The 15,556-nt window shown below is 47.0% G+C and overlaps 2 protein-coding genes across 2 annotated transcripts in view; one reads left to right on the plus strand and one right to left on the minus strand.

The window, feature by feature from the left end:
* Positions 1–205: 205 nt before the first annotated feature.
* Positions 206–750, minus strand: CENPBD1 (CENPB DNA-binding domain containing 1; the record flags this gene model as incomplete). Its single annotated transcript, XM_008050046.1, is given in 2 exon segments — positions 206–564; positions 567–750. Coding segments are annotated over 2 exon segments (543 nt in total), but the record flags the coding sequence as incomplete, so codon positions are not given.
* Positions 751–1,534: 784 nt separating this feature from the next.
* LOC103251467 (AFG3-like protein 1) overlaps positions 1,535–15,556 on the plus strand; it is a 29,082-nt gene continuing 15,060 nt past the window's right edge. The window contains exons 1-7 of the mRNA XM_021708563.1: positions 1,535–1,672; positions 6,786–6,873; positions 7,501–7,569; positions 9,254–9,342; positions 10,706–10,855; positions 13,364–13,432; positions 14,201–14,325. Of these exons, the coding sequence (XP_021564238.1) occupies positions 1,535–1,672; positions 6,786–6,873; positions 7,501–7,569; positions 9,254–9,342; positions 10,706–10,855; positions 13,364–13,432; positions 14,201–14,325 (728 nt within the window). The remainder of the gene's footprint in view (positions 1,673–6,785; positions 6,874–7,500; positions 7,570–9,253; positions 9,343–10,705; positions 10,856–13,363; positions 13,433–14,200; positions 14,326–15,556) is intronic.

Raw genomic sequence — 15,556 nt, forward strand, 5'->3', positions numbered from 1 at the left:
GCAGAGCCTTGGGGGTTTCTGTGTGGTACACTAGTAAGGGCTTCAACTTAAAGTCCCCAGCTGCATTGCCACCAAGTAGCAGCATCAAGCGATCTTTGGATGACTTAAACCCAGGGTCAGCTTTCTCTTCTTCGGAAATTAATGTTCCCTCAGGCATTCTCTTCCAATAAAGTCCTGTCTCATCTACATTAAAGACTTGCTGGGGGGTGTACTCACCTTCTTTGATGATGATTTTCAGCACTTCTGGATATAGGTTTTTGTTGCCAGGAGCTCCACTGTTCATCTTGAAGTGGGGCAAACAATGGCGCTCCTAGAATCTCACAAACCACCCTTTACTTGCACTAAACTTCTCCGTTTGAGAGTTTTCGCCTTGTTCACGCTGTAAATCATCTAGCAAACTCTTAGCCTTCTCCTGAATGATAGTGACACTCAAGGGCATATTTCGCTGGCTCTGGTCTTCCAGCCACATGCTCAGCAATCGCTCCATGTTCTCCATTACTGCACTCCTATGGCGAGTCAACCGAGAGGCTCTCAAAGGAGTAGCTATTCGTGAACTCGCTTTTTTTCTTTATTATCTCGGATGGTCGCCACTGTAGACACAGCAAGGCCCAAGGCCTTTGCGATTTGACTGAGCTTTTCTCCTACTTCGAATCGCCTTAACACTTCTAATTTGATGTCAAGGGTTATCGCTTTCCGTTCCCTTTTGGCATTAGGGATGACCGTTGTACTGAGAGGCCTTTCCCCGGGCATTTCTGACTCCCAAACGTAATAAAATCACAGCCGTCTCAGGTACAAGAAGGCTGTGGCTACACTACGCTCCCTCGCAGAACTTGGGAAACAGAAAATGAGGCTGCAAAAAGGCTGAGGCTGATGCCCCTGGATACGTGCAAGCGTCATCACAGGTCTGCCCAGCCCCGGTGCTCAGAAACAGGCTGCTTAATTCTCGACTCCGAGGAGTCTCGCTGGCGTCAATCGGAGTCCAAGCCCCGCGGGCACATCCCGACTGGCGTGAGTTTCTGTGGCTCCAGAGAGCAACCAACTCACCAACCCAACAAACGAAAGTCCAAGAGGGGAACAATGCGGCACAGCGTGCATCCATCAGTTCCTTTGTCCGGAAGAACAACGGAGCAAACGTGGCCGGGTGTAGAGTAACAAAAGACACCGGTAACAGAGGACGGGGCGAGAGCTGGCGTCACTTTGGCGAGCCGCTTCCCAGGAAGGACCCCAGATATAGGTGTCTTTGGAGATGCCCAACTTAAGATAAGTCTAAAGGTACTCGAGTCCCTTCGGCGCTAGCTCGAGTCAGTTGCTGGGCTTTCTGCGCTCAGTTGTCGGGGCAGGGCGAGACAGCCCTCCTGTGCGGATCCTGGGTCAGGCGATGCAGTAGACACCTGTGTTGGAGGTGCCCCAGCCCGCGCCGTGGCCCGACTGCGCACGTGCGACACCGCCCTGCGCCCCGTGGGTGTGGCGCCACCATGAGGTATTTGCCACTTCGCGTGCGCGCGCCCGTGTGGCGCGAGGTCGGGGGAGGGGGATGTTGTACCGGCTGGCGACTGCGGCCGGCCATCGAGCAGTGGCCGGTCCGCTGGCCGCGCTGTGGCGATGTGGCGGTGGCCTAGGAGATGGCAGAACGGCCGGGACCGGCGTGAGGGCCCTCGGCACGGCCCGGCAGGTGAGCGGGGAGGTGCTGTGTGCGGTTCCGGGCGCGAGGCTGCGTTGGGTGCCGCGGTGACGCCATCAGCCTGCGCCGGTCGGCGCGGGGATGAAGCTGCCCCATCCCGGCCTTTCCTACGGCGGCGGCGGCGGCGGCGGCAGCGGTAGCTACCCCTACCCCTCCCCAGACCCTTTGCCATCCATCACTTCCCGGTGCCTCAATCCTCTGAGATTCTCCTGCTCTTCGTCCTTCCCTCTTCCTTTTCTTGCGAAATTCCGCTGTTTACCAGATGCCGGTTCCCCGACAGCTCCCTACTCCCTTCTTCGGGGAGCCGGATGCGAGCGGCTGGCGCCGAGCCCCGCCCCTCCGGGAGCCCCAGTCTCCGGGCTCAGCGATTCTCTCCCTTTGCCTCGCACAGTTGCTCTAGGCACCGGATACGATGATACCTCGAAAGAGTTTTGTGAACTGTTCGCTAGTGACATTCGTTCAGCACGACTCTACCGCTCTAGTAATAGCTAATACTACTTGAGGGCTTAGGTGCTAAGGGCTTAACGTGCATTATCTCATTTAATTAAGCTTTACACCACTCGTGTAGGTAGGTATTGCTACAACCCTATTTTTTTTTTTTTTTTGAGTTGAAGTCTTACTTTGTCGCCCAAGCTGGAGTGCAGTGGCACACTCACCGCCTCCCCAGCGCTGAACTGCTGGGCTCCCGCGATCCTTCCACCTCATCCTTCCAAGTAGCTGGAACTACAGGCGCGCACTACCTTTATTTATTTATGTTTTTTTTTGAGTTGGAGTCTCACTCTGTCACCCAGACTGGAGTGCAGTGGCCGCTCCCGGCCACCGCAGCCTCGACCTGCTGGGCTCCGGCGATCCTTCCGCCTCAGCCTTCCAAGTAGCTGGAACTACAGGCGTGCGCTACCACGCCTGGCTCATTTTTTATTTATTGTAGAGATAAGGTCTCGCCAAGTTGCCCAGGCAGGTCGCGAAATTTTTTATTTATTGTAGAGATGAGGTCTCGCCAAGTTGCCCGGGCTGGTCTCGAACCCGCCGGCTCAGACAGTCCACTCACCTCGGCCTCCCGAAGTGCCGGGATTACAGGCTGAGCCACCGAGCCCGGCCTTCAACCCTATTTTATCATGTTATTTAACTCTGCTTCCGGATGTCCCTTCTGAGGGGACATGTAAATCTAGCAAACCTGTCTGATGTTCCCTCTCGGGGGACATAAAAAGATTGTTGATGATTATACAGGACACATTTAGAATTTTTTTTTTTTTTTTTTTTGAGTTGGAGTCTCACTCGATCGCCCAGGCTATAGTGCAGTGGCATACTCACAGCCACCCCAGCATGGACCTGCTGGGCTCCAGCAATCCTTTCCCCTCAGTCTTCCAAGTAGCCGGAACTACAGGCACTCACTACCATGCTCGACTAATTTTTGATTTATTGTAGAGACAAGGTCTCAGCAAGTTGCCCAGCTGGTCTCGAATCCATGTGCTCAGGCAATCCACTCTCCTTGGCCTCCCAAACTGCTGGGATCACAGGGTGAGCCACTGAGCCGGGCTAGCGCAAATTTTTAAAATATATTTCCTTTAAGTTTTTCATTCAAATTGCACATAAGAAGCAAATAAAGTGACAGAATATATCCTGAGATACGATTGATCAGCTGAGAAGTAGTTTTCAGGAATCATGAGTGCATCCTTCCACATCTTCGAACAACAGACTGGACAATAAATTATATATTATTAACATGGGAGGAAGAAAACTTCTAACAGAAAAACACCAGGTGGAAAATGTCCAACAAATTAGTACTGCAAACCTATCAGTGGACCTGCAGTGCATGTTGGTGGTTGTTTCACATATTACCATACAGAAAAAATTTAAGATCTAAAGTTTTGATTTTTTTGGTCATAAATAAGTTCCTCAGTGTCCAAAATTCCATTATAAACCCAATATTGTTATAATAAAATGATTGGTTCCAGCGCTATACTATTTAATATGAAATTATTTGTTTTTCATTATTTTATAAAAAAAGTGCAGTCAGGTTGCTGGTAGGTGATCTTCAAGATGTCTCTGAGTGCAAAGAGTTAAAAACATTTTTTTTTTTTTAAGGTGAGCTCAAGCTGGTTCAAACTCTTGGGAAACTCCTGGGCTCAAGCGGTCCTCCTGTGTCAACCACTGGAGTAGCTGGGATTACAGGCATGCCGCTGCCTTGGTTTATAATCCTATTTTACAGAAGAGGAAACATATAGAATATTCCATGTTTGAAGGTTGTGCTGTTTTTGTATTTATACATCCCAGCAGGCAGCAGTCATATTGAATTTTTTTTCTAATGCACTGATGTAGAGTTTTTTAATCTTGATCCCAGAAAGGTATCATGGTTTTCAGACAGTAGTAAAATAGGAAGAAGGGTTCTGTGAGTTCTTCTGTCCTGTTTTTAGGAATAAACTTTCCTCCTTCATCTCCATTCATTTGGGAAACTGCATAATAGTTTTGTTTCTAGCAATATAAGTGAAAAGAGTCTTTCATCTGTGGCCCTGTGGCATTTCAGCATTGCAGAGGGCTGTTCTGGGTGTTAACATGTGTTGAAAGTTAGCAGTATACTGACAAATGAGTCGAATCACTGGACTGCTGTGGACCCCTTTATGAAGGAAGTTGGGTGATCTTTGAGTTCCTTTCCAGTTTGAATCGTTCCTCCTTATCTCATTTATTAGACAAATACCTGTTGACAGTCTACGATCGGGGTATATTGTGAACAAGACAAGCAAGGGCTTTGCCCCATGGCTGCTAACCTTTGGGGACTTTAGGATTTGTGGGCTGAGGGGAACATGCAAAGACTGGAGAGGTGGTAGCAATTTGCTTTATAGCTCATTTCATTTGACAGGATTTCCTTCTTTGCCCAGGTTGGATGCAGTGACACGATCACAGCTCACAGCAACCTCAGCCTCCTGGTCTCAAATGATCCCCTCACTTCAGCCTCCTGTGCAGTGAGGACTACAGGCGTGTGCCACCACACTCAGCTACTTTTTCTATTTTTTGTATAGACGAGGTCTCGCTTGTTGTCCAGGCTAGTCTTGAACTCCTCACCTCAAGTGATCCTCCCGCCTCAGCCTCCGCAAGTACTAGGATGCTTTATAGTTTAAAAATCTAACAGTCAGTGCTTCTCAAAGGAAGCTTATGTTGTGGAGACTTGCATGCCATCTTTAATTCTGTGGGCTGCCAACACTGTCCTTGTTCTTGAAGAGTTTATATGCTGTATAAAGAGGAACCAGACAATAACCCAACAAGTATAGGGAATGCTAGGTGGTTATATGAGGTATGAAGGGAAAGGAAGCAGAATAAGAGTAACGGAGAATGAAGAGAAGGGAATGAGGTGGGGTTTAGTCAGGCCCCTGTATAACCCAATGTGTGCGAGTCAGTACCCGAGACAGCAGAAAGTTTTAATCTGTAGGGCCACTGATCGGGAAGGTAGGAGGAAACTTCACATGTCTCTCGGAGGAGTTTGAGGCTAGGAATTTTAAGGGTTTTGGTGTGGGCTGAAGTGTGAAGATCATGGATTGGTTGGAGTGCTGGGTTGAGTCATGGGACAGGGAGGTGAAGAACCTGTATTTGCATGTTTCTGTTCTTGTGTGTGGGTGTGTGTGGATGTGTGTGTGTGGGGTTTCTTCAAACTGTTTGACATTAGCTGTTTTCCTAGAATTGGGGATTTTTGTTTTTTTAGTTGGGGTTTCACTCTGTTGCCCAGGCTGGAGTGCGGTGGCACAATCATGTCTCACTGAAGTCTCAGTCTCCTAGGCTCAGGTGATCCTTTTACCTCAGCCTCCTAAGTAGCTGGGACTATAGGTGCATGCCCCCATACCAGGCTGATTTTTGATGTTTTTGTAGAGACATGGTCCTGCTATGTTGTATAGGCTGGTCTTGAACTTCTGGGCTCAAGCAATCAAAACTTTGTTCTCCCAAAGTTTTGGGATTACAGGTGTGAGTCACCACATCCAGCTTTTTTGTTTGTTTAAATAACTTTTTACAAAGAAGGCATCTTGCTGTGTTGCCCACACTGGTCTGTAGCTTCTGACCTCAAGCTGTCCTCCTGCCTCGGCCTCCCCAAGTGCTGGGAATACAGGTGTGAACCACTGAGCCGGGCTGAAATCCCATCTTTAAAAAACAAACAAACCAACCTCTTGGCTGATGAAAGATGAGTCATATTTTAATTTTACCCGATTTTAGATTTTAATCTTACAATCATGTTTGTTTTTGAAGCTGTAATATTTTAGGTTATGAAAATTGCCTCAGTTACTAAGAAATGGTTAACCTTTTGTGGGGTTGTTTGCTGGCTATTGGAAGCTGTAGCTATAAAAATGTGTTATGTGTTTCTGCGGTGAATTCTTGTTTATCCCGTTTGGATCCTTTTTTTTTTGGCATCAGAGTCTCACTCTGTCACCCAGGCTGGAGTGTAGTGGGCATGATCATGGCTCACAGCAGCTTCAGCCTCCCAAGTAGCTGGGACTACAGGTGCATGCCACCATGTCTGGCTAATTTTTTTATTTTTTGTAGAGACGAGGTCTCACTATGTTGTCCAGGCTGGTCTAGAACTCCTTGCCTCAAGCAATTCTCTTGCCTCAGCCTCCCCAAGTGCTGGGATTACAAGTGTGAGCCACTGTGCCCAGCCTGGATCATATTTTTTTTTTTTTTTTTTTTTTTTGAGTTGGAGTCTCACTCTGTCGCCCAGACTGGAGTGCAGTGGCTGCTCCCGGGCCACCGCAGCCTCGACCTGCTGGGCTCCGGCGATCCTTCCGCCTCAGCCTTTCCAAGTAGCTGGAATTACAGGCATGCGCTAACACGCCCAGCTGATTTTTGATTTATTGTAGAGATGAGGTCTTGCTGCCCAGGCTCGAACCCGCGGGCTCAGGCAATCCACTCACCTCAGCCTCCCAAAGGCGCGGGATTACAGGCTGAGCCACCGAGCCCGGCTGGATCATATTTTTAATGGGATATTTAAGCAGATAAATAAAGGCAGCAAACTCACACCTTGGCCTGCATCCTGACTTTTCTAGTGGTTTGTAATGCTGTGAGAAAGTGCTGCACTGTATACCAGAAGAAGCTAATAAGCTAATCATCCTGTCTCCTGTTTCAGTGCCTCCAGGGGATCCGCTTTCTGCAGCTGAATCTGCAGGCGAGACTGACATCATTTTCCCAGTGGCTGTGTTCAAAACCACCCAAAGGTACCTGTCTTCCTTCTACCATCATTAGCAGCGTAGAGTACAGGGACCACACATGGCTTCCTCAGAGTGTGTCTCCCACAATGATTGACCAGGGGTCGAGAAGCATAATAGCTTGTGTGCTCCCGTTCCATCCCTTTTCTGGCTTCCATACTGAGCCACTCTGCATACAGCACCTTCTCTGCCTTTATGGTTTTGATAGTGAAGCTGGTGAAAGAGAAACTCTTTCAGAAGAAAGTTGCTAGGTGAATCTTTTGGAAGGCATGGGAACAAACCTTGGTTTCTGCATATCTGATCCTGTGGACCAGCCAAGCCTCATGTTTGGGAAATAAAACAGAGATGATGTACAGCCTGTTCTTAGCTTAGAGCACTTCTGTCCATTTGGAGACCTTCAGAGAAGGCCATGGGCCTGAACTTAGTGTTCAGTGTCTAGGCACAGTGCTCACAGAACCCCTGAATACCCTGTGTCTCCAGAGAGTGGCAGGCACTCCCCAGCACATGTCTCAATATTAGAGCTTAGGGTGGATGTTAGTCTCTTACTTTTTCTATTCCAGTTTGACAGTATTGTTGCAATTCTGAGTGTGATTCTTTCTTCTAAAGTACTAGAACCTTATCATTTTTTCCTCTAAGGGTTTGAGAAGTACTTTAAAAGGAGTGAAAGAAACACAGATTCAGAGAAATCAACAGCTCCAAAAAAAGGTAAAAGGGTCAGTTTGACAAATCAGACTGTCAAGTTTTACATTTGAGTATTTTTAAAGCATTCATAAATTTTTGAACTGATCTTCTTGGGAAGTGACAAGCAAGTGGGCCTGCAAGTGTCTAATGTTGACATTTTCTTCCCTTTGCTTGTCTGTGGATGTTCTCCATTGCTCCCACATCACTGTTTCTTGTCTTTGTCTCTCAGCACCTTCTCAGCTTGTTGAGACCAAATCCTCGAAAATAATCTCTTAAATTGTATCTTGATTTGGTGATGTGGATTGGGTTTTGGGATTGGTGAAATCAGTATTTATCAGATGTGTTTCTCCCGTGAAATGTCTCCTGCTCGGGTACCCATGAACACGGAATAGGAACAAATACATAAAAACATTGGGAGGTATGGTGATATGCCTTGCTACCAATAGAACATTTCTTTGAAGACTCATATTTTGTCCTTAAGATTTGTGCAAAATTTCACTCTGTCTTATAATATGTTTTGTTATTCCTGGGGTCTCTTTGCCTTTTCCAGGCTTTCATGGTATTATTTTGACGTTGTTGGAGTGGCAGTGTGTCCGTGAAGAGGGTGCAGTATCATGGCATGTTTTGTTCTGGAACTTTGATGAATGCTACAGGAAGAGGCTCGTGGGACTCCCCTTCTGCAATACAGCTTATATAAGTCACAAGGGTACACAGGGGCCACAGGAGAGGCAGGCTCTGCTTAGAGCAGATAATGTGTTTCCCCAGTTTTCTTGAGAAGTGGGACCACCTGTGTCAGCTTGCCTTATCATTTTCTTTTTTTTTGAGTTGGAGTCTCATTCTGTCATCTAAACTCCGGCCACCGCAGTCTCGACCTGCTGGGCTCCAGCAATCCTTCCACCTCAGCCTTCCAAGTAGCTGGAACTATAGGCACGTGCTACCATACCCTGCTAATTGTTTTGATTTACTGTAGAGACGAAGTCTTGCCAAGTTGCTCAGGTGGATCTCGAGCCCGTGGGTTCAGGCAGTCCGCTCACCTCGGCCTCCCAAAGTGCTGGGATTACAGGCTGAGCCACCAAGCCCGAACTCCTTATTTTCTTCCCTTCTTTCCTTCCTCTAATTACAGCCAATTTTGGGACTGCTAGCCAAGAAAAAGCTATTAAAACTCAGTTCTGGAGCCAGCAAGGTGAGATTGTAGGGATTTTTAGATGTAACCGAAGCTACTTCTCAGCAATATTTCCCCAGCCTCTTCCTTTTCCCTTTCTCTGTTTATTTCCAGACGCACTAATGTTATTAAAATTGTATGTTGGGCTGAATGCAGTGGCTCATGCCTGTAATTCCAGCACTTTGGGAGGCTGAGGTGAGAGGATTGCCTGAACTCAGAGCTCGAAGAGACCAGCCTGAGCAACTTGGTGAGACCTTGTCTCTACAATAAATCAAAATATTAGCCAGGCATGGTGGTGCATGCCTGTTGTTCCAACTACTTGGAGTGCTGAGGCAGAAGGATCACCTGAGCCCAGCAGGTCGAGGCTATGGTGGCTGTTAGTGTGCCACTGTACTCCAGCCTGGGTGACAGAGTCAAATAAATAAATAAGTAAATAAATAAATAAAATTGTTTGTTGGAAAGAGTTTTTCTGTTCTCTGAATTCTCTTTCTCTGGAAAATTATATGTAATTGTTATTTGAAGTCAGATTTTTTCTCTTAGAAACAGACAAACCAAAGAATGCTGGGCCTGGGGGAGATGGAAGCAAGAGAGGAGGGAAGCAGGATGACTTTGCCTGGTGGAGACAGATTCAGAAGGTTTGTATGCATCTGAAGACAAGACCCAGACACCTGCCATTTCCCCAAAGAGTGTTTTGTGTGAACTTTGTCTTAGTCTATTCCTGATACTATAACAAAATACATTAGACTGAATAATTTATAAGCAGGGTAAATGTATTGTGGAGGCTGAAAAGTCCAAGGTCAGGCACTGGTAAGTTCTGTTTGTTAAGGGCCTGACCTCTGATTCCAAGATGTTGTTTTGAACACTGCTTCCTCCAGAGGGGACAAACCCTGTGTCCTCACATGGTGGAAGGGATGAACTTTCCCTCTCAAGCCCTTTTATAAGGGCACTAGTCCCTGTTCATGAGTGTGGAACCCTTAGGACTTAATCACCTCCCAAGAGCCCCACTTTTTGGTTTCTGTTTTTTTTTTTTTTTTTTTGAGTCAGGATCTCACTCTGTTGCCCAGGCTGGACCTCTTGGGCTCAGGTGATCCTTTAGCCTCAGCATCCGGAGTAGCTGGGCTTATAGGCATGCATCACCACACCTGGCTAATTTTTTAATTTTTTGTAGAGACAGGATTTTGCTATGTTGCCCAGGCTGGTCTTGAACTCCAGGGCTCAAGAAATCCTCCCGTCTTGGCCTCCCGAAGTGCTGGGATTATAGGCATGAGCCACCCTGCCCAGCTCTAAGGGCCCCACCTCTTCTTTTTTTTTGGAGTTGGAGTCTCACTCTGTTGTCCAGACTGGAGTACAGTGGCATGCTCATTGCCACCCCGGTGTCAACCTGCTGGACTCTGGCGATCCTTCCGCCTCAACCTTCCAAGTAGCCAGAACTACAGGCACATGCTACCACACCCGGCTAATGTTTGATTTATTGTAGTGACGAGGTCTTGCCAAGTTGCCCGGACTGGTCTCAAACCTGCAGGCTCAGGCAGTCCTCTTGCCTCGGCCTCCCAAAGTGCTGGGATCCCACTTCTTATACTTTCACTTGGCAGTTGAGTTCCGACATGAATATCTTGGAGGGATAGATACATTCAAACCCATGGCAGTCTCTCTGCTTGTTTAGGGACAAGCTGTTGAATGAGCTCAAAGTTTCAAATAAGTAAATTTACAAAGATGTGTTGAGATTTCTATCTGAATTTTAAAAGACCCAGATATGAGAGAACTCTTGTAATAATGACTCCAAAAGCAGCACTTTCTGTGGTTTCTGCTTCTCCTGGGGCTTCTAGTGTGTTTATGCACCATGTAAGGGTCTTCCTCACAAGAGGGACCAAGGCCACATCATGTAGTGTCACAAGGGGAGGACTTGTACAACTTCTCTAATAATGTCTGAAAAAGGAAATAGCCAGTTTTCTGAAGAAAACGCCTTTCTTTAACTAGATGACATCTTTTCTTCCACAGGGAGAATTCCCCTGGGACGACAAGGATTTCCGAAATCGGGTCATTTTTGGGGCAGGTGTTGCCATGGGATTGTTCTACTTATATTTTCGAGATCCTGGAAAAGAAATCACCTGGAAGCACTTTGTACACTATTACCTGGCCAGAGGTCTGGTGAGGGGAGTTTATAATTTATCTACCTGGGAAGGAAGGTACTGTGGAGGTGCCCTCCTGCATGTGGTCTGTGGTGCCCTGAAGAGGCTGTGAGCTCTGAGGCCTGGGTTGAGAGTCTAGTGTGTCCTGAACAGCCCTACCCTTGGGACACAGATAAGACACAGCTTTACTTTTTCCAATAACTACCCCAATAGAATGGTGTTACACCCACTTTGCTGCTGGGTGGAGGCTTCCTTAACATCATGGCCTGATGTTGTCTTTTGTTAGCTTTGGTTTTTAAGATTTAGTCTGTCTGTCCATTTATCTTTATTTTTATTCATTTATTTATTTTTGAGTCAGAGTCTCACTCTGTCGCCCAGGCTGGAGTGCAGTGGCACACTCACGGCCACCATAGCCTTGACCTGCTGGGCTCAGGTGATCCTTCTGCCTCAGCCTTTCAAGTAGCTGGAACTACAGGCACACACTTCATGCTCAGCTGTTTTCTTGATTTACTGTGGTGATGAGGTCTCACCAAGTTACCCAGGCTGGTCTCAAACCCTTGGGCTCAAGCAATCCTCTCACCTTGACCTCCCAAAGTGCTGGGATTATAGGCGTGAGCCATTGCACCTGGCTCATTTATCTTTTTTTTATTTTTTATTTTTTGAGTTGGAGTCTCACTCTGTCGCCCAGACTGGAGTGCAGTGGCCGCTCCCGGCCACCACAGCCTCTACCTGCTGGGCTCTGGTGAACCTTCCGCCTCAGCTTTCCAAGTAGCCGGAATTACAGGTGCGCGCTACCATGCCTGGCTAATTTTTGATTTATTATAGAGATGAGGTCTTGCCAAGTTGCCCAGGTGGGTCTCGACCCCGCGGGCTCAGGCAATCCACTCACCTCAGCCTCCCAAAACGCTGGGATTACAGGCTGAGCCACCAAGCCCGGCTTAATTCACATCTTTTTTCTCCCCTTAGTGCATCCCTGGTCCCTGCTGGCTGGCTCTGGACAGTGGCGCTTTCAACCCTGGAGCTTTGTATCTGTACAGAGGAGCATATGGCACCAGCAGGGCTCCTGCTTGTCCTTCACAGGACATGGGTCTGTCTGTCAGGATGCTGAAGTTGTGTGAAATATTGCTCAGGGTTCAGCATAAACTTACACAAGCAAGTGCCTTGCTTCTCAGTTGTACTCAGGAAGATGTTTGCTAAATAATGCTAAGATCTGAACTTCTTTCTGTTTGATGATGTCTGTAGTAAAGTCTTATTTCCTACCAGGGTTGTGGCCAAGCCTTTTTGTCTGGCCATGGGGCACTTGCCAGTCTTTAGAGAGGCCCTTGACCACTCTCCCTACAGTAGTTGAGGGGAGCTGCTGCAGCCCCTTGCTGCTGTGGGTCTGTCATCTGCAGATATGGCTGTGAGAAGGATGAGGCAGGTATGTCGACCCAGGACGCCTTCCTGTGTGTGGATTTTGGATAGGTCCCAGACCTTCCAAGTGTCTGACATGTTGACCACAATGTGGTCATATTGTGGTTGTGAGGCACCTCAGTCATGAACACATGAGTCTGTCAGGGTGCTGAAGTTGGGTGAAATATTGCTCAGGCTTCAGCATAAACTTACACAAGAGCAGGTGCCTTGCTTCTCAGAAGGATGTTTGTTCATGTTGGTCACATAACCCTGAATCTTCATTTAGTTTCCAAGAGAAGTTGCCTTGTAGTGGTTTAAGATTCTGTGGAGAGCAAAAAGCAACACTGTTGTTGTTGTACTTAATGAAATGGTGTGCTCTCAAGTTGTGTTTTTTCTACATGGCTTTTGGGGGCTGTGCTAGCCTGCTGGACAGCAGTGTGGAGAGGGCTGTCAGCTTGTGGACCTTTGGGCTGTTTTCATTCTTGCCAGCACCATTTTTTTTACCTGCAGCTGGATGGATAAAATGCTTCTGAGTCAGCTCTGTATTTAAGATTTTGCAATCAGGCGCTGTGGCTCAAGCCTGTAGTCCCAGCACTTTGGGAGGCCAAGGCGAGAGGATTGCCTGAACTGGTTTGAGACCATGCTGGGCAACTTGGTGAGACCTCGTCTCTACAATAAATCAAAAAATTAGCCGGGGTGTCGGAGTGCATGCCTGTAGTTCTTGCTACTTGGAAGGCTGAGGCGGAAGGATTGCTGGAGCCCAGCAGGTCGACGCTGGGGTGGGTGTGAGCGTGCTATTGCGCTCCAGCCTAGGCGACAGAGTGAGATTCTGACTCAAAAAGAAGATTTTGCTGTATTGTCAGTATTAGACTTCTCTTTGTTTTGCTTTTAGATTTTTAAGCCAATCTAGAATCTTGGTGCTCAGATATACTACATTTTCATTCTTCTTGAATTGGTTCCTGTTTATTAAAATGGAAATAGTTTCATACTCCACACTAAAAATGTCCAAGTTAGAAAACGTAGCCTCTTGGATATGGTCAGAGTCACTGTGGCGTGTCTGAGGAGGAAGCCCATGATTTGCTGTTGAATTTCCTACTTACTGCCTCAGCTGTTCTGACTGATGTTTTTTCCCCAGGTGGACCGGCTGGAAGTTGTGAACAAACAATTTGTGCGTGTTATTCCTGCCCCTGGGACGTCTTCTGAGGTAAGGAATTGGTTTAAGATCAAGTATTCCAGACACATATTTTTTAAAAATGTTATTTTCTACTTTTTCAGTAAAGTGCCTTCCTTTATCTAACGACCACCCGGTTGTATCAATAGCAGTCTTCCAAGTAGGACAAGAGCCCTTCTAAGGCTGTGGTTCAGATTTGCCAAGTAATGTGTGTGAGAACCACTTGCCAGGGTTTGGGAGAAGAAAAGAATAAAAAGACAAAAGAAAAAGGGACAAAGGCAAACTTCAGCAAGTGTTGAACATTTTATACTTTTTTTTGAGTTGGAATCTCACTCTGTCGCTCAGCCTAGAGTGCAGTGGCACAGTGATGGCCACTGTAGCCTTGACCTGCTGGACTCAGGTGTTCCTTCCACCTCAGCCTTCCAAGTAGCTGGAACTGTAGGCATGCGCCACCATGCCTGGCTAATTTTCTGATTTATTATAGAAATGAGGTCTTGCCAGGATGCCCAGGCTGGTCTTGAACCCGTGAACTCAGGCAGTCCTCTCGCCTTGGCCTCCCAAAGTGCTGGGATTATAGGCGTGAGCCACTACACCTGGCCATTTTATACTTTCATCTAGAATTTAAAGCCTGCAGTTTCATAGGAACAGAACTGAAGGATCTCCTGCTGTTGGCAAGTTTCCTTTAGAGCTAGGGTGGGACTTATTGTGGAAATTAGGGCCAGGAAAAAAGGTGCCTGTGTCAGGGCAGGTTTCAGTGTAGGACAGAGTGGTGCAGCCTAAACTTGCTTTTGGTCTCTGCAGAAGTTCGTGTGGTTCAACATCGGCAGTGTTGACACTTTTGAGCGGAACCTGGAGTCTGCCCAGTGGGAGCTGGGCATCGAGCCCACCAACCAGGCAGTGGTGGTCTACACCACTGAGAGTGATGGGTGAGCTGGACAGTGCAAGCTTGCCTGGAGTCTCTAGTTCTGAACACAAAATAGAAATTCAGTGTTCAGCCTATTTTGGAATGTGCTTCTCTTGAGCATATTACATCTGTTATTACTTACAATGTCTGTAATAAAAATATGTATATGAGGAGGGACTCCCCCCAAAAAAATCCAGGATTATTTTTTGGAGGGCAGGCCCCTTGTAGTGCAGGCTTCTCCCGATAGGTTAGTGTTCTAGGAGTCCATCGGCATCAGTGAGAGGCTGCATTTGGCTTCAGTGTTCAGTGCCTTTTTTTTTTTTTTTCCAGAGTTGGAGTCTCACTCTGTTGTCCAGGCTGGAGTGCAACGGCCTGCTCACGGCCACCCCAGCGTCGACCTGTTGGGCTTAGGCGATCCTTCTGCCTCAGCCTTCCAAGTAGTCGGAACTATAGATGCGTGCTACCACACCTGGCTAATTTTTTTTTTAATTGTAGTGATGCAGTCTTGTCAAGTTGCCCAGGCTGGTCTTGAACCCATGGGCTCAGGCAATTCCCTCATCTTGGCCTCCCAAAGTGCTGGCATTATAAGCTTGAGCCACTGCATCTGGCCAGGTGCCTTTTATTTTTTTTTTTGAGATTCTTTCAGCGCTTTTGCCCTTTTCATGATGGGTGATTTGCAAGTGCACCTGCCCACACTGTGCTGTGTGTTCAGCAGTTTTTGACCAGAAAGGGCATGACTCCTGTGCCACACCTTCCTGTTTACCTGATCTCACCCTGAGCAACTTTTTTTGGTCTTCCTGGTGACAGAAGTCTTCAAAGGGAAATGTTTTGCTGATGTGGAAGAGGTGAAACAAAAAAATGACAGAAGCACTAAAAGGCATCAAAATCGATGAGTTCAAAAACTGTTTTGAGCAGTGGAAAAAGCATCTTGATCGATGTATTGCATCCAACAGAGAGTATTTTGAAAGTGACTGAAGTTTAACCATAAGAATAAATACACACTTTTTAATAAATGCATTCTGGGGTTTTGGGGGGTCCCCCCTCATATTTGTTAGCTCTGTGTTTATTGAGAAGAGAATTGAAGCAGGGAAATATTTAGGTAGGCAGCCTTTAAAGAGTGTTGGATGAGGAAAATCAAACAGTTGTTGGGTATTGATGTCATTGTAGCACAGATTTCCTGAAGCTTTGTAGGAAGCCTTCCAAACTGGCCTTCCATCAGAATCCCTTTCAGAGCCCTTTCAAAATGCATGACC

The sequence above is a fragment of the Carlito syrichta genome, unplaced genomic scaffold (genome assembly GCF_000164805.1).
Source record: "Carlito syrichta isolate Samal-C Ts95f unplaced genomic scaffold, Tarsius_syrichta-2.0.1 Scaffold142937, whole genome shotgun sequence".
Classification (NCBI taxonomy): domain Eukaryota; kingdom Metazoa; phylum Chordata; class Mammalia; order Primates; family Tarsiidae; genus Carlito; species Carlito syrichta.